The 16,212-nt window shown below is 43.9% G+C and overlaps 1 protein-coding gene across 1 annotated transcript; it reads right to left on the bottom strand.

Annotated features, from left to right (window-relative positions):
• Positions 1-1,741: 1,741 nt before the first annotated feature.
• Positions 1,742-15,237, bottom strand: LOC101828489 (zinc finger protein 709). The gene is made up of 4 exons (XM_013121476.3): positions 15,108-15,237; positions 6,365-6,491; positions 6,132-6,192; positions 1,742-5,378 (listed from the first exon to the last, which is right to left on the bottom strand). The coding sequence occupies exons 1-4, from the start codon at positions 15,108-15,110 to the stop codon at positions 3,431-3,433; spliced, it is 2,139 nt and encodes a 712-aa protein (XP_012976930.1). The 5' UTR covers positions 15,111-15,237; the 3' UTR covers positions 1,742-3,430.
• Between the last annotated feature and the right edge of the window lie 975 nt (positions 15,238-16,212).

Below are 16,212 nucleotides of genomic sequence, written 5' to 3'. Positions count from 1 at the left end.
AGCAGCTAGTGCACTCAACCACTGATTCATCTCACCAGCCCCATAAAAAACTCATTTTAAAATGATCCGTTAATCACAATTACCTGAAAGCTGCATAGAAATCAAGACTAGCAGAACACTGAGTAGACGCCTCAATTCACTCATGAATTCAACATAATTTAAAACACATGTAGACACAGACACAGTAGTGCACACATGGAATGTCCCAACTGGAAGAAAGTCTGTCCTGTCTCAAAAGAAAGCCAAGTAAGTAACAGAACAAACATAGAAAACTAGTGTTACTACATTTGATGTCCTCTTGGCTGCTGAGCAGTCCCTGTCCCAACTCAGCCTCGACGTAGAGCATCTCCTTCACTCGTTCCATCCCAGACCCCAGAGTAGTGGGAGGGGCTTAGGGATCGTACTCTCTTGAATGCTGTCAATAAAATTCACTTCTCTCTCTCTCTCTCTCTCTCTCTCTCTCTCTCTCTCTCTCTCTCTCTCTCTCTCTCTCTCTCTCTCTCCCTCCCTCCCTCCCTCCCTCCCTCCCTCCCTCCCTCTCTCTCTCTGTCTCTCTCTCTCTCTCTTTCTCTCTCTCTCTATGTCTCTCTCTCTCTCTCCACTACCCCCAGGACACTGAGGGAGGAGGATGATCACGAATTAAAGGGCAGCCTGGGTTACAGTAAGTTTCAGTCCAATCCAGACTACATAGCAGGACACTGTTCCAAAAGTAAATAAAAAGGGATGGAGAGATGGGCTATCTATCGGTTAACAACACTTGCTGCTCAATTGTGAGAACCAGAGTTTAGAGTACAGCGCCCACAAACGGTGGCGCACACACACCTGTGACTCCAGTGCCCTTTTTGCTTCCGCTGGCACCGCCACACATGTTCACACACACACAAATACATTTTTAAATCAGCAAATATACAAATAACAGAATATACTACCAACTAAGTCCATAATTAACCTTAATTATTTTACTTCAGTATATACTTTCAGGAATGTATGTAAAAATACATTGTCCAGAGATCTACTTCTGAGTTACAAAGTCAGGTAGTGGTAGTACACAGCTTGAATGCCACATTTGCAAGGCAGAGGCCAGGCTAGTTTACAGAGTAAATTCCAGGTCAGCCAGAGCTACAGAGAAAAACCCTGCTTCAAAAAAACCCAAACAAAACAAAGCAACAAAAGACGGAGTCCTTAAATTTAGAAAAAGAAATTACATTTCTATATTTCACGTGTGTATGCATGCATTCTGGTGTCATGGCATTACAGTGGAGGTTTGTCCTCCTCTCACCATGTGAGTCACGGGGACCCAAATCAGGTTACCAGGCAGCAGGCCACTTCATCAGCCTTAAAATTCTTTTTTATTTTTTAGAGGCTGGAGAGATGGCTCAATGGCATTTGCTGCTTTTACAGAGGACCAGAGCTCCATTGCCAGCACCCACATGGTGCCTGAAACCATCTGTAACTCCAGTTGCAGGAGACAGCACGCCTTCTTTTAGCCTCCAAGGGCACTGCATGTGTACACAGACACACATGCAGGCAAAACACGCACAGATATGAAGTTTTTAAATTGTTTTTAAAAATAAACGATGAATAAATGGGAGTCAACAGCCAGCAACTGAATAGACACATTTATAACCCTCAGAACATTTCCATCAGGTTTTCTAGTTTCTGGAAAATTCTACACAAATTATTCTGCATCAGTTTTATATTGTTTGTTTCTAGGAGTGGACTGCATGAAGAAACGCCACAGGATTTTGAAACCATTTATTATAACGAAGTTTTCTTCGTCCCATTCCCAAAAGAATTTGATCCAGCATGTATGCAAACATGTGGACCGGTTGAAGACTGCTGTTACAGTATTCTAGTGCACAGCTCCCAATCATAGCGTGCTATTTTAAAGGTATGCGGAAAGGGGAGGGATGTGCATGCCACACTGTATGTGTGGAGGTCAGAGGGCAACTTGCAAGAGTTGGTTCTCTCCCTAAGAATCAACCCATGTCATTGAGCTTGGCAGCAAAGACCTTTCCTCACTGACCCGTCCCACCAGACCTATTCTTTCAAATTTCTGAATTGAGATAAATAGAGATGTCCCTCCACAGGTTACACTAATACACGTTTTCCTAGTTGACCATTGTCAAGTTTGCTAGAGTGAACTCGTAAGAATGGGACCGTCCCACACTCTACACTGAAGGATACCTTCAAGTGTGGCTGTTTATACATAATTTAAAGAAATCACAGCAAGACAGATATGCCTTGTGCCCACATGATTTTCTCCAGCGTGAGTTTAATCAAACAAATTCAAAGGCTAGAAGGCCTTCTTGTATAGTTTTTGCATAATAGAGGTGGTTTCTTTAGACCATGAACAAATCATTTCATGATGAAGAAAACTATGATTAGGAACAGTTTGCCCATATTGATGGTATTCACAAGGTGTAGAAATTACTTTTCTTGGATACCAGACAAAAACAACTTACACAAATGCTTATTTTATCTCAGTGTTAAGAAAAATGGTTCATTTTAGCAAGGAAGGGATGGTGGTGGGCTAGGAGGCAAATGCTGGTGGTCTCTAAGTTTTCACCTTTCTCGATTTGTATTCAGTCCGGGCCCCAAGCCATGAGATGACACAATTGATGAAATCCGAAGTGGGTCTCCCTCATCAGTTAGATTTCTCTGGATGTGCCACCAGTGTTTTTCCTTTAGGTGATCATAAATCCAGCCAGACTGGCAATAAAAATTAGCTATCATCAAGTCTCCCTCTTGTGAAGCCGATGCCCAGAGGCTTCTTTTTAATCGTACTGGTCTATTCCTGGCCCTCAAAGGCTTGTGGCCATCTCATAAAGCAAAAATAATCCATTTCATTTTCAAAAATCACCACAGTCTTAGTACTTTAAATGCTGCTTAATAGGTCAAAGTCCAAAGTTTTGGATTTTTTTTTCTTAGACTCAAGGCAATCTTAGAACTCTGAACCCTTAGAAAATAATAGAAAAAAGTTACAAAGCTCAATATCCAATGATATATAATAAACATCTCCATTCCAAAATGGAGAACTGAAAATATAGCAGGTAAAAGCAAAGCCAAAGCCCAGAAGCCCTGAAGGTCTCTGTCAGCGTCTGGAGTTATTGATATCATCTGCGCTCCATCAGCCTTGTCTAAATCCACTCCTCCATCTCTGTGCCCCACAGCACCCACAGCACTAGACTGGTTCAACTCCCTGCCTCCTCATCAGGCCAGGGCATCTCCTAGAATCTCTGCTGTAACGTGGGGCTCACCTTCACAGCTCCACAACAATGAAAGGAGGCCTCTCGGGACCCCCTTTCATAAAAGGAGGTGCTACCTGTTAAATGTGCTACAGATTGCCCTCTTTGCAAGGCATCTAAATGGGACACATATCACCGGGCCTTACTGGGCTTGGAGCAAGCCTCCATAACTTAGGTCAGGGTTAGGGCTTCACTCCAGAGTGAATTCGTTCATGTCTTTGCAAGGAACTGCACTGAAAGAATGCTTTCTCACATTGCTTACATCTATAAGGTTTCTCTCCACTGTGAATCTTTTCATGGTACCAAAGGGAACTGTGATAGGTGAAGGCTTTACCACATTGCTTGCATACATACGGTTTCTCTCCACTATGGACCCTCTCATGGTCCCGAAGGGAACTATGGAGAGTAAAGGCTTTACCACACTGATTACATGCAAAGGGTTTAACTGTACTGTGTGTTTGCTCATGTCTCTGAACCTGATTCAAAGCAGGGAAGGCTTTCCCACAGTGCCTACATACATATGGTTTCTCTCCACTGTGAATCCTTTGGTGACGTTGAAGGGAACTAGAAAAAGTAAATGCTTTCCCACATGGCTTACATACATAAGGTTTCTCTCCATTGTGAGTTCTTTCATGGCGCTGAAGAGAACTATAAAAAGTGAACACTTTTCCACACTGCTTACATACACAGGGTTTCTCTCCTCTGTGAATTTTTTCATGGTATTGAAGGTAACTATTTTTAGAGAAGGCTTTCCCACATTGTTTACATATGTAAGACTTTATTCCAGTGTGAGTCTGTTCATGCCTTTGAACCTCACTCAAACATGAAAAGAGTTTACCACAGTGCTTACATCCATAGGATTTCTCCCCACTATGAATTCGTTCGTGTCTTTGTAAGGACCTGCACAAGGTGAAGGCTTTCCCACACTGTTTGCATTCATAGGGTTTCTCTCCAGTGTGGGTCCTTTCATGATGATAAAGGGAATTCTGTGTTCTGAAGGCTTTTCCACACTGCTTACATACATAGGGTTTCTCTCCAATGTGAGTCCTCTCATGGTGATGAAGGGAATTGTGTGTAGTGAAGGCCTTTCCACATTGTTTACAGACATAGGGCTTTTCTTCACTGTGAATCCTTTCATGGCATCTCAAGTAATTGGAATGAGTGAAGGCTTTCCCACAATGCTTACAATCATAGGGTTTCTCTCCACTGTGGATCCTTTCATGATATCGAAGAATGCTGTGAACATAAAAGGCTTTACCACATTGCTTACATTCATAGGGTTTCTGTCCACTGTGAATTCGTTCATGTCTTTGCAAATATCTGTACAACATGAAAGACTTTCCACATTGCTTGCATTCATAAGGTTTTTCTCCAGTGTGAATCTTCTCATGGCATCGGAGGGAAGTGTGTGTAGTGAAGGCTTTCCGACATTGTTTACACGCGTATGGTTTCTCTCCAGTATGAATCCTTTCGTGACACCTCAAGGAACCAGAACGAGTAAATGTTTTCTCACAGTACTTACAAGCATATGGTCTCTCTTCATAGTGCATCTTCTCACGGCATTTAAGACAAGCAGGGTTGGGGAAGTCCTTACCACATTGTTTACATACGTACAGCCGCTCTCCAATATGAGAACTTGAATGCATAAAAAGTGAAGTTGAATAAGGAATGTCCTCAGTACATTTCTTACGCTTACATGGGCCATCATCCTTGTGTGCTATCATTTGTCTTTTGATATCCGCATCGTTCCTGGATTCTTTCCTATACTGTTTGCACACAGCTGCTTTCTTTGAAGCATGGATTCTTTCATGGATCTGGAAGGAATTAACACTAAAAGTTTTTCCGCATTTCTCACTTTCATAAGGCTTTTCTTCAGTTTGAGATCTGGCATGCATCAGAAGGCACTGGGGAAAGCTAGAGTTGTTTCTACACTCCTTACATTCATATGGATGCCTTGTACACTTCTGATATCCACACGGTGTGTGCCCATTTTGAACTGTGAAAGGCACATTTAAGGATGAATGGCCATTGAGGACTGTATCTTTATATACAGCAAGATCTAAAATCCAGCTGTTTTCTACACATTGACCATCTTCATTATGTTCGCACAGACCTTGTCCCTTTTGACTTCTGAAAAAAATAAGGTTTTATTATTATTTTCCAATAAAATATCACATTTATACACTAAGAAGCTTTAAGCATAAATAGATGAAATTGTACAGTATGGCTTCAAGTTGTTATTATCAACAGTGGTATTCCTAGAGAGCTTTGCTTTTTCCTTTTGTATTGATTTTTGTCTTTTTTTTTAAGGCGCATAGGTCTTTCAAGACACAATATCAATCTGTGCCTCAGTGGCAGGGCAAGCCTATGACCCCAATACTTGGGAGTTAAGGCTGGAGGACCAGGAGGCTAAGGCCAAGCTGGGGGTCATAATCAAAGCTCAGGAGTAGAAAACATATATTGCTCTTCCATAGAAACTGAGTTCAGCTCATAGTATCCATGTCAGACTGCTCACAACCACCTGTAGCTCTAGATCCAGGGAGATCGGACACTTCTGGCCTCTGTGGACACCTGCAGTCATGTGAACATATCCATATATACATACATACATACATATGATATATACATACATATATATTAAAATAAACCTTTAAAAAGAGAATAGTAACAGTTATCCCTTAAAGCAACATTTTGACAATATGGACATCTAAACTACAAGAATATGCTCAACTTAGGGATTTTCTAAATACAGCTAGCCAACCAATGAGACATTTTCTGAAGTTCTATTAATTGGGCTTTGGACTATCTATATAATTTGGTTTGTTTTTAAAATACCCTCTCATTCAAAGAAGGCTATTGATTTATTTTTTGAGGACAACTCACTTTGGATTTCTCTGGGAGCTTCTGTAGTCATTTTCAAAGTTCTGGTCTTCTGGTTCCATTCCTAAATGAAAGCCCAGAAAAATAACGGACTTACTTTGGTGTTATACAAAAGTGTGAAATTCTAGATAATTTCATGATATAACACAAAATTTCCTTGTATATCCCACATCAGATGGGTGTTCACTGATGAGCAGGACATGCGTGATTACATCATAGGGTGACCCCGCTCTTACCTATGGAAGCCAGGTTCCTGAAGGTCTCCTGCATCACATCTCTGTAGAGCTCCTTCTGAGAAGGACTCAGCAGTGTCCACTCTTCCACACTGAACTTTACAGTCACGTCCTCAAAGGTCACAGAATCCTAAAACATGCCACATATTTCCAAGAGAAGGGTAAGTCACAACATTGCTGATCGAAAGTCAGATCCTAAGTCCCATGATGTTGGCAATCTCCACACAGAAATTCTCACATTAGATGTGACAGACATGGACAAATTGGATCGCCCACTATATTGCTAGATAACCTGATAATGGAGGTAAACGGAGCCTGCTGTGTTGATTCTTTTTTTAAAAATACTTATGTGTGCTGGGTGGTGGTGGCATACACCTTTAATCCCAGCACTTGGAGGCAGAGACAGGTGGATTTCTATAGTCTGAGCTACAGAACAAGTTTCAGGACAGCCAGGGCTGCACAGAGAAACAAACAAACAAAAGACCCTGTTTCTCTATTGGTTTACTCTGGGGGTTGGGGCACATATGCTAAGGTGTTTATATAAAGGTCCGGAAACTGGTTCTCTTTCCACGGTGTGAGTCAGCCCACTTGGAGGCTGGTGCTTCACCCACTGAACCATCTCATCAGCCTTCTTAGACATCCCCGAGAACCAATTCAAGCCTTTCGCAGGATCTGGTACCTGCTACTGGAATGGACCGGATGGGCCTGGGCAGAGCAGCCTGCTACTCCAGCTCAGGCTGACAATATACTTCAGCTGATGTTTTCTCTCTAGATATTTTCAAGTTTTTGACATACCTATCAGAAGGAGCCTACCTGATGACAAAATACACTCCAGATGATGAATCCCTAAAAATCTGCTCAGAAAGAGAATGCTTAATATTTTTTGAGGCAATTCTGAATGAAGGAAAACAAGGGCGTGCTCTGGGAATGCTTTAGCTCAACTGTCAACCCTGTATTAAATACTAAAAAAGACTTATGAATGAGCATTCTCTATGTAAATAGGAAAACATTCCAGCTCTTACTGGAAATGTCAAAGGACCCAGGAAATAATGAGAATATTGTTAGCAAGAGCTCACAGTTCCTAAAGTCATCTCTTACATTCATAAAATTATTTCCCAAAGCTGACTGTTGGGAAATCAAAACAAACCTTTATCTAGTCAAACAAAGGAAAACTCTTTGGGCCTGGGGATGTATCTCAGTGAAGCACTTGCATCATGTGTGAAGCTACAGGTTCGATCCCAAGGGAACTGTGGCATATGAACTCTAGTATACGTCTTTCCATATTCATGTGACAGAGTGGACTTCTGCTCTACATTTATGATGGCTTTCTTAAAAACAAAAAGCCTTTCCCCTTTAAGCTGCATTTTCAGGGTATGTATTTTTTATCACAGCAACAGGAAAGGAGTCAGTTGAAAGTCCTAACTCACGGTGCCTTTTGCTAGCTAGCATCACTTGTGAACAAAATGTCTGGTGTCTGCTGGACACCAATCAGCATTCAAATACTGCCTAGGTGTACCACAATTCAATCCTGACTCAACCCAGTGTTAGCCAAATCCTGAAAGATTGAGGGCTCAGTGCCAACACACGTCTCTACTACAGATGCCAAGCCAAAGCATCCGTGTGTTCTTCTATGCCCCAATTATTTTTCCAGACATTATAGACTGATGGCAGTGAATGACCTCATTAGCATGAATTCAGATATTATATGAAAGGAGCTTAGGATAAATTATCAGATACTCCTACTGCTCCAGAAATCCTAAGGGTTTTAAGTTCTCTGTGGCTGAATCAAGGACACAGGCCACTCTCATAAATTTTATCATATACTTCAAACAGCACCAAACTCTTACCTGCAATAGCTTCTCGAAGGTATCTCCCAGACTACCCTCCACAGGTAGTGGAGGGAGTTGCATCATTTATTTGTTGATTTGGACAGAGTGGGAGCATGTGACACAAACATGGGGGAGGTCACAGTACAACTTGGAGTTGGTTCTTGCCTCCCACCACGTGGGTATCCAGGGGTTAACTCGGGTCATCAGGCTTGGCGGTGTGTGTTCACCACAGCAGCCTCAAACCTGCTAGGTAGTTCTTGAACTTCTGACCTTCCCAAATCCCACCTCCAGAGGACTGGCATGACAGGTGAGCAGCATCACACCCAGGGATTCTATGTGGTACAGCTCATCCAACCCAGGGCGTCACACATGCTAGGCAAGTAATCTGTCAACTGAGTCATACCATCACAGGCCCACAGTGCCCACAAATTATATTCTAACTGGTCACCTCACCATATTTGACATTAAACAGTTGGAGATGCTGAATACTACTTAAGTCTTATAATTCTTATAAACTCTCACCCTATTTCTATTTCTATTCCCAAGAAACAGCCTAGTACAACCAAAGGCCCTGCCTCTTAAGATGATGTCTCTTTTTCAAACCTAAGACCAGGTCAGACACACACTTTCCACATTACCAATTTTTGCCTAAAAAATATGAATAGTTAAACTGATTAGTAGCAGATCACACTTTTGTAGAAGGAATCAGAGGGTGATACAGGTAAACAGACTGGCCTGGAGAAATGTCTAATGCAGGTTTACCTTGTGACATAGCTCCTGCCTCAGATTACAAGTGTGCCCCAACACACCAGGCTTGGGGACCGACCTAAGGAGACTTTCCTTAAAGCCTCTCCTTCTGAACCTAGGGTTTTGAGCCATGATCTGCCTGAGCCAGCAGCACACAGCTCCCGCTTTACTGGCAGCCTGAGATGGGCTGGTCTCAAAGGATAATACTCTCTAGTCTAGGGTCTGATTTTGCCTCCTTTCCTTGGTCTTTCCTAGAAAGTAAAGGCCTAAGCCTTGACACGCCAGGGCTAAAGACCTTGCAGACTGCTATTTCAATGTGTTCAGATAAAGTCAGGCCCGACCTCAGTCCTCATTTAAAAACAAAACAAAACCAAAGTATTTGGGCTGGAGAAAGAACTCCAATGATTAAGATCTTTCTGCTCTTCCAGGACCAAAGTTCAGTTCTCAGCACCTGCATCCTTGTGCACATACCCACACATGCACACATGAATAAAAACAGACATTTTACAGAAAATGAAGAGGAAGAAGAGGAGGGCAGAGAACTTAGAATAACAACTCTGACTTCAGAAAAATAATCACTTCTCCCTTGGATTCCAAACTACGGACATTTGTATATGAATCCCAACTCTCCAGTGTCTCATTACCAAGGGCTCATCTTCCTGTGAGAAAGCACAGACATCCCCAGAATGGGGTCCCAAGAGGAAACAAAGGTCTTCCATGAACTTTCTTTGCTGATTTAATATTGCTCTTCACTGGGGACAAATTTCGAATCCCCAGTTAAGAACAGTCAGTTACTTTCCTTCTTCTGCCCTTATTTAACTATCGAATGTGGGCAGGGGTGCACAGGGCAGGGACAGACACACGTCAGAGGACTTTGTGGGGGAAATCGGTTCTCTCCTTCTATCATGTGGATCCCAGGAACCAAACTCATTAAGTCATCAAGCTTGTCTCCAAGCACCTTTGCCCACTAGCATCTCACTGGCCCACTTTCTCTGTGTGTCAGAAAATGACCTCAGATTTCACCTTCCACTTTGTTTGACGGGAGGTCTCTGTTGATCACTGCTGTGCATGCCACATTAGCTGGCCCAACAGTTTCAGAGGATTCTCCTGTCTCCACCTCTCATCTCACCACGGGCACACTGGGATTGCAGGTGTGTACTACCACATCTGGTGTTTACACGAGTTCTGGGGATTCGAACATAAGTCCTAACACTTGCATGGTGTAAGGAGCATGTAAACAGACTGTGAAAACGAAGCTGTAAACAGTCTGGAGGGAGAGATGCACTTGGAAGGCAACAGAGTGATAGGTGGATGCGTGTGCAGCTGATAGATAAGCATAGAGGAAAGCTCAGAGGAAACATAAAAACCACAAAGGAGGATACCAGAGCAGAGCACTGAGATGCGCCAAGCGTGAGACGCTGTCCGAGCCACGAAGCAGACTCTCCTCCACCAACCAACCGAGCGACCCCATGCCAGACCAAAACGGAGCAGTGACTGTCCGTATATGAGCCGGAGCCCTGGTGTCCAGTTGGCCACTACACTTTGCTGTGCAAGCAAATCAAGAGGAACAAGAAGATGTGAAACCCGAACCTGAATGCTGGTACCTACATCACACTCATCTGGTCATGGTATATTATATGGCCCCTAGGATCCTTTTGCTTATTTGCTAGAAGATTATTTTGCTTATGCTGGTTGGTTAGAAATACAGTTGATGTGAGACATGTGATGTGTGAATAAATACAATAATAGTCAAGTGGAACTTTTGTGTATTTCCTCCCCTCGGTAACCTGAGGGTGTGCTTGCATCACATAGCTAGCAATTTCCCCACAGAGTCATTTCCTCAGACCTAGACAATTACTTAAAGAGAGAAAATATCTCGTGTTTGAAGATTTCAGTAAGACTGAATCTCAGATTATATATATATGGGAGTAGACAAATTGTAAGACAAACAGAAATTGTTGCTTAACAAGTAACCAGCTAGGCATGGTAGCAAACTGCTATAACACTAGCGCTCAGGAAGCAGAAACAGGACAGCTGCCACAAGACCTAGGGCAAGTTGGTCCAGAAATCAAATTCTAGACGAGCCTTGGCTCCACAGAAAAACCCTCTCAAAAGAGTAAGTCGGGTGTTGGTAGCACACGCCTTTAATCCCAGCAGAGGCAGGCCTATCTCTGTGAGTCCGAGGCCAGCCTGGTCTACAGAGCGAGTTCCAGGACAACCTCCAAAACAATACAGAGAAACCCTGTCTCAACCTCCCCCAAAACAAACAAATAAATAATAAATGCAAAGCACAAGTAGCTATTTCCTCTAGACAACAAAGGTGCCAATCATTTTAAAGACTTCTCATGGTTGTGTGTACTTGTAATGCTAGCACTCTGGAGGCAAAGGCAGAAAGATCACAAGGTCATCCTGAGGCAGGCAAGCATGGGTATAGTTTAGCAACCTGGGACTCACGGTGTATACACACTTGCTCTAATAATGAATATGACAGCCTGAGCTCATTGCCTGTACATACTCTACACATCTCAAACAACATACTGAACAACCTGCTAGCCTGGGGCTCCTATCTACATTGAGATACACAGGCACCTGCTTTAAAAGATGGGAACAAGTTTTGCCCTTCAGCAATCCTCAATGGCCATTTCCATTCAAACACACCCTGGACTATATCCAAGAACCTCGGGTCCAATCAGGCCTAGACTGATTTTGGGTGCACGTGCAGGAAGGCAAACTGTGTCCTCTGAGTGAAGTTTTAGGGGGAATCCCCTACTTGCCATATTCTTCCTATGGACAACTGGGTGTGCATATGATTAAAATAAGATGCACCATGAGAAGAGACATTCACAGTGGACAAAGGCCCACCCCACCTAATCCTGTCAACCAAAACCGGGAACTAGCCTCACCACAGTCATCTGCAACCAAACTCCTCCATCTCTTCAACTGCACAAAAGGAAGTCCCAAACTTTTTTAAAAGATTTATTTATTATGTATACAGTGTTCTGCCTGAATGCATGCCAGCAGGCCAGAAAAGGGGACCAAAGCTCACTATAGATGGTTGTGAGTCACCATGTGGTTGCTGGGAATTGAACTCAGGACATCTGGAAGAACAGTCAGTGCTCTTAAGCTCTAAGCCATCTCTCCAGCTTCCCCCACCACCACCAAGTCCCAAACTTTTAGGTACTTTTTATTCGGGTGGCTTGCTGTCCCTCTAGACAACGTGATGAAATGGTTCTCTGGTTTTGCTTAGAGTAAAGTTACCTTACTACTTTTGCATTCCGTGTGTCAGCCTTTATTTTAAATCTTTGAGTAAGAGGCCTACAACCTAAAACACCTAATCTAGACCCTAACAATTGGTAATAATTGGAATCCATTGTAACTAGAGCTACACAGAGCAGTGGTTCTCAACCTTCCTAATGCTGCAACCCTTTAATACAGTTCCTGACACTGTGATGACCCCAACCGTAAAATTATTTTCATTGCTACTTCATATCTGTAATTTTGCTACTATTATGAATCATAATGTAAATACCTGTGTTTTCTGATGATCTTAGCTGACTCCTGTGAAAGGGTCATTCAACCCCCAAAAGAGGTCACGACTCACAGTTGAGAAACCCTGTCTCAATTAATTAATTCATTACAAATTATTAACAATAGGCAGCACTGGAATGATGGCTCAGTGGTTAGGAACACTGGTTGCTCTTCCAGAAAACTCAGGTTCAATTCCCAGAATCTATATAGCAATTCATAACCATTTGTACCTCCAGTTCTAGGAACTACAATGCCATGGTCTAGCCTCCAAGGGCATCAGCCAAACACACTGCCAAAACATTCGTGCACATTAAAAATAATAATTTTAATATGTGGCCTGGGAGACCCAGGTTGGATGCCTGATAGTGATGGACTAGTGCTGACCTTCCCAGGGTTCTGCCTCTGCCTCCCACACGCTGAGATCACAGGCATGTGCCATCAAGCCCAGTCTGACTAGGGTTTTGGGAGAAGTTCCTGATCCCACACATCCTGTTCACTGCAATATTCAACGTCCATCACTATCAGGCATCCAACCTGGGTCTCCCAGGCCACATATGACCATGTGCAACCAAGGAGAGCTCTGACTATAACACAAGATAGAAAACGTATCTAAAACATGGAGTTTTTATTGCTGCGGGATTGTGCAGTTCTACAAAATGAACTGGACAGATGACAACATCATGCTACAATGTCTAAAGGCTGCACACTCCTGTTTGTGTCCCACGTGCCCAATATAAACTGGGCTGGCCAGCGTCTGGCATTCCCTTTGATGTGGTCAATTTTCTTGTCCTCTGAGATTGTTTTTCTCCCTTAACTAGTCTGAAAGAACTTAGAAGGCAGAATCATTCCTACCTGTCTTCTCAATACTGGAGTCTAACTATTGGACCACCTAAAAAAAATCTGTTGGGAGAAGGGAACTGTAAGGTCACAAGGATGTATAAGATTTTTCCCAGTTCCAGTGCATCTGCTGAACCCCTGAAAGACCCTGTATCTCTACCCTAATATCCACTAATATTCGCTCCAAAAAAACTTGGCACTGTGGGCATCTTAGGTCACCATTGTTTGACAATTCTAAAACCCAGGGGCAGAAAAAGAACAGGAAGTTACATTGAGGATATATCAGAAGATAAAATTTTCAAGACAGACTCTCAACCTAAAGACGTTGTGATGAGACATCTGTAGTTGGGGCAGGAGAGACGGCCCAGCAGCCAAGAGTACTGACTGTTCTTCCGGAGGGTGGACGAGGTAACAAACAAAAAGGCTCACTGGACACAAAGCCCCTCCTGCCAAACCGGAAGACCCAGGTTCAATCCCTCAGACTTACAAGATGGAAGAACCAACATCTGCAAGTCGTCCTCTGACCTCCACATCTGTCATGGCAGCCTCGTGCCTACATGCATATGCAGACTGTCTTACTGAGGGTTTCTATTGCTTGGACAAAACACATGACCAGAAAGCAGTTGGAGGAGAAAGGGTTTATTTGGCTTGCACGTCCACACTGCTGCTCATCAGTGAAAAGTCAGGACAGGAACTCACACAGGGCAGGGTCCCGGAGGCAGGAGCTGATGCAGAGGCCATGGAGGGCGCTGCTCACTGGCTTGTTCTCCATGGCTTGCTCAGCTACTTTCTTATAGAGCCCAGGACCAGCAGCCCAGCTGGGCCCTCCTCCACCGATCACTAATTAAGAAATGCCTTGAGGTTGGATCTGAGGCATTTTCTCAGTTTAAGTTCCCTCCTTGCAGATAAGTCTGGTTTGTTCCTCCAGCTGACATAAGATTAGCCAGCACAAGCATTAAATGAATAAATAGAGCAGAAATGCTTTTTCTTCAAAAGGAGGGGCAAGGTGAAAACTTCAAGAGGATTTCAACTCAACCCTCATTAATGAACTACTGAGCTCATTCCACACATGAGTTAATGGGTTACCTCTAGTGCGATTGACCCTCTCCTGAACTGCACGAATTCTTTTTTTAATTAGTACAAAGAGTGATGGTGGGTATTGTGATGGCATACTCTGTCTTTGTGATTCTCCCGCCTCTCTTTTCTTTCCTGCGCCTTCACTGCCCGTAGTCCACTTCCTACCTTCGCGTCTCATGTATTCTACGAACCACTTCACCTGCCTTCGGACATATGCCCAGGAGTGGTGCCTAACTGCTCTATTTTTACCCTTTCGAGCACTCTCCCCATATCAACCTGCACCCTGTTCATTTTCGGGCAGTGCTATGGTCTGTACCACCTCAGGGCCGTCAGCAACAAGGCCGTAAGCAGACGACATTCATCCAAGTCCACAATCTTCAGTCCAGAAAGAAACAGACTGAAACATCTATGAAAACCCATACGGGGAACATGGGGCTGTGGGCAGGAGTCCCTGCTTTACATGTTAAACAACTTCAGGACAACCCGATCTGAGCAGAATGCAGAGGGCGGGAGCCTGGATCCTTCCGTGCAGAACCCACACAGAAGTCGGTAGTCTCCCTCCACTCTCCGGAGCACCGAGAGAAGAACGGGACAAGGACCGGTGTAGAGCCCCGCCCCGCGCAGCGACAGCACTAAGGGCTCTGCAGCCTCGGGGAGGCGGGGCCTAAGGACGTTGATGACCTGACTATGCCGTCCTCCCAGCCTCTGGCACTCGACCCGACACCTACCATTTCCAGCTTACAGCTTGTCCCGGGGCCTCCTCAAAGTAGCAAGGACCTGAGCAGGTTCAGAGCGCGGCAGAGGTTTTGTCCCTGGAGTCTGTGAGCTACATACACTGGGTTAGGATAATGGCGATGTGTAAAAAAAAAAAAAACGGCCCGCACCTCTGCTTAAGGCGGGACTCCTCCTCATACAGACACAGGATTGGATGATTTGCACAGCTCCAGCGTCTCTCATTCGCTAATTGCATGCAGTACCCGCCCTCTGAACCCAGAAAGACAACAGAAAGGCTCCTTCAAAGAGCTGGGGTCTATGGACAAACAACAAATCGTCACCTTTGCAAGCTATTCGGCAGACCTTTCACCTGCTGCGTACCTGTCTTAGACAGGAAATTAGTAGCATTTAAACAAAACTGGCCCTGGCTGTCCAGAGCGGACTGTGAGTTCCCTGTCTTTACCGGCCCTTTCTTCTTCCTACTGGAAAAGAGGTCAGAAGGCTGCTTAGGGAATTCCTTATGCTATGACACTTTAAGACAATCCCCGATGTTGTGTAGCAACTTCATCTGAATTAAAATATTCTCTTCTGGACGGAGGATCATAAGACTTAGGAAATAAAGGAAACATACATGGCCCAGGAAATAAATTAATCTTAGAAGTTCTAGAACTGTGATTCCAGGAAGTTATGAGCTGGAAGGATGCTGGAAGGGGAAGTCAGGTCCGCTGCAGGGGACTATGCACTCTTGACTGCTGAGTCCTTTCTCCAGAACCTAATTAAAATTTCTAAATAAAAGAAGCCCTGGAGCCAGGCATGCTGGCTCACACCTAAAGTTCAGTGTTTGGGGAGGTGGGAGTTGGAGGCACTAGGATCTGGAACTGGAAGCTGACCTCAGCTATGTAGCAAGTTCAAAGCTAACCTGGGCTAATAGGAGATGTGACCTTGGAGTATGTGTGACCTTGGAGTAGGTGTGGCTTTGTTAGAGGAAGTGAGTCACTAGCAGGTGGGCTTTGAGGCCTCAAATGCTCAAGCCATATCTAGTATGACAGTTACTTCCTGCTTCCTGTGGATCAAGAAATAGAACTCTCAGCTCCCTCTCCAGCACCATGTCTGCCCGCA

This window comes from Mesocricetus auratus, unplaced genomic scaffold (assembly GCF_017639785.1).
Source record: "Mesocricetus auratus isolate SY011 unplaced genomic scaffold, BCM_Maur_2.0 Super-Scaffold_100676, whole genome shotgun sequence".
In the NCBI taxonomy this organism is placed as follows: domain Eukaryota; kingdom Metazoa; phylum Chordata; class Mammalia; order Rodentia; family Cricetidae; genus Mesocricetus; species Mesocricetus auratus.
The sequence above is the reverse complement of the archived record's forward strand: the minus strand, read 5'-3'. Positions and strand labels throughout refer to the sequence as shown.

Bases quoted from the DNA above. Each gene is read 5' to 3' on its own strand.
- LOC101828489 (XM_013121476.3), bottom strand. The intron at 6,193-6,364 runs GTAAGAGCGGGG...GCTTTCATTTAG, and splicing joins CAGGAACCTGGCTTCCATAG to GAATGGAACCAGAAGACCAG. The intron at 5,379-6,131 runs GTGAGTTGTCCT...TATTTTTTTCAG, and splicing joins AGCTCCCAGAGAAATCCAAA to AAGTCAAAAGGGACAAGGTC.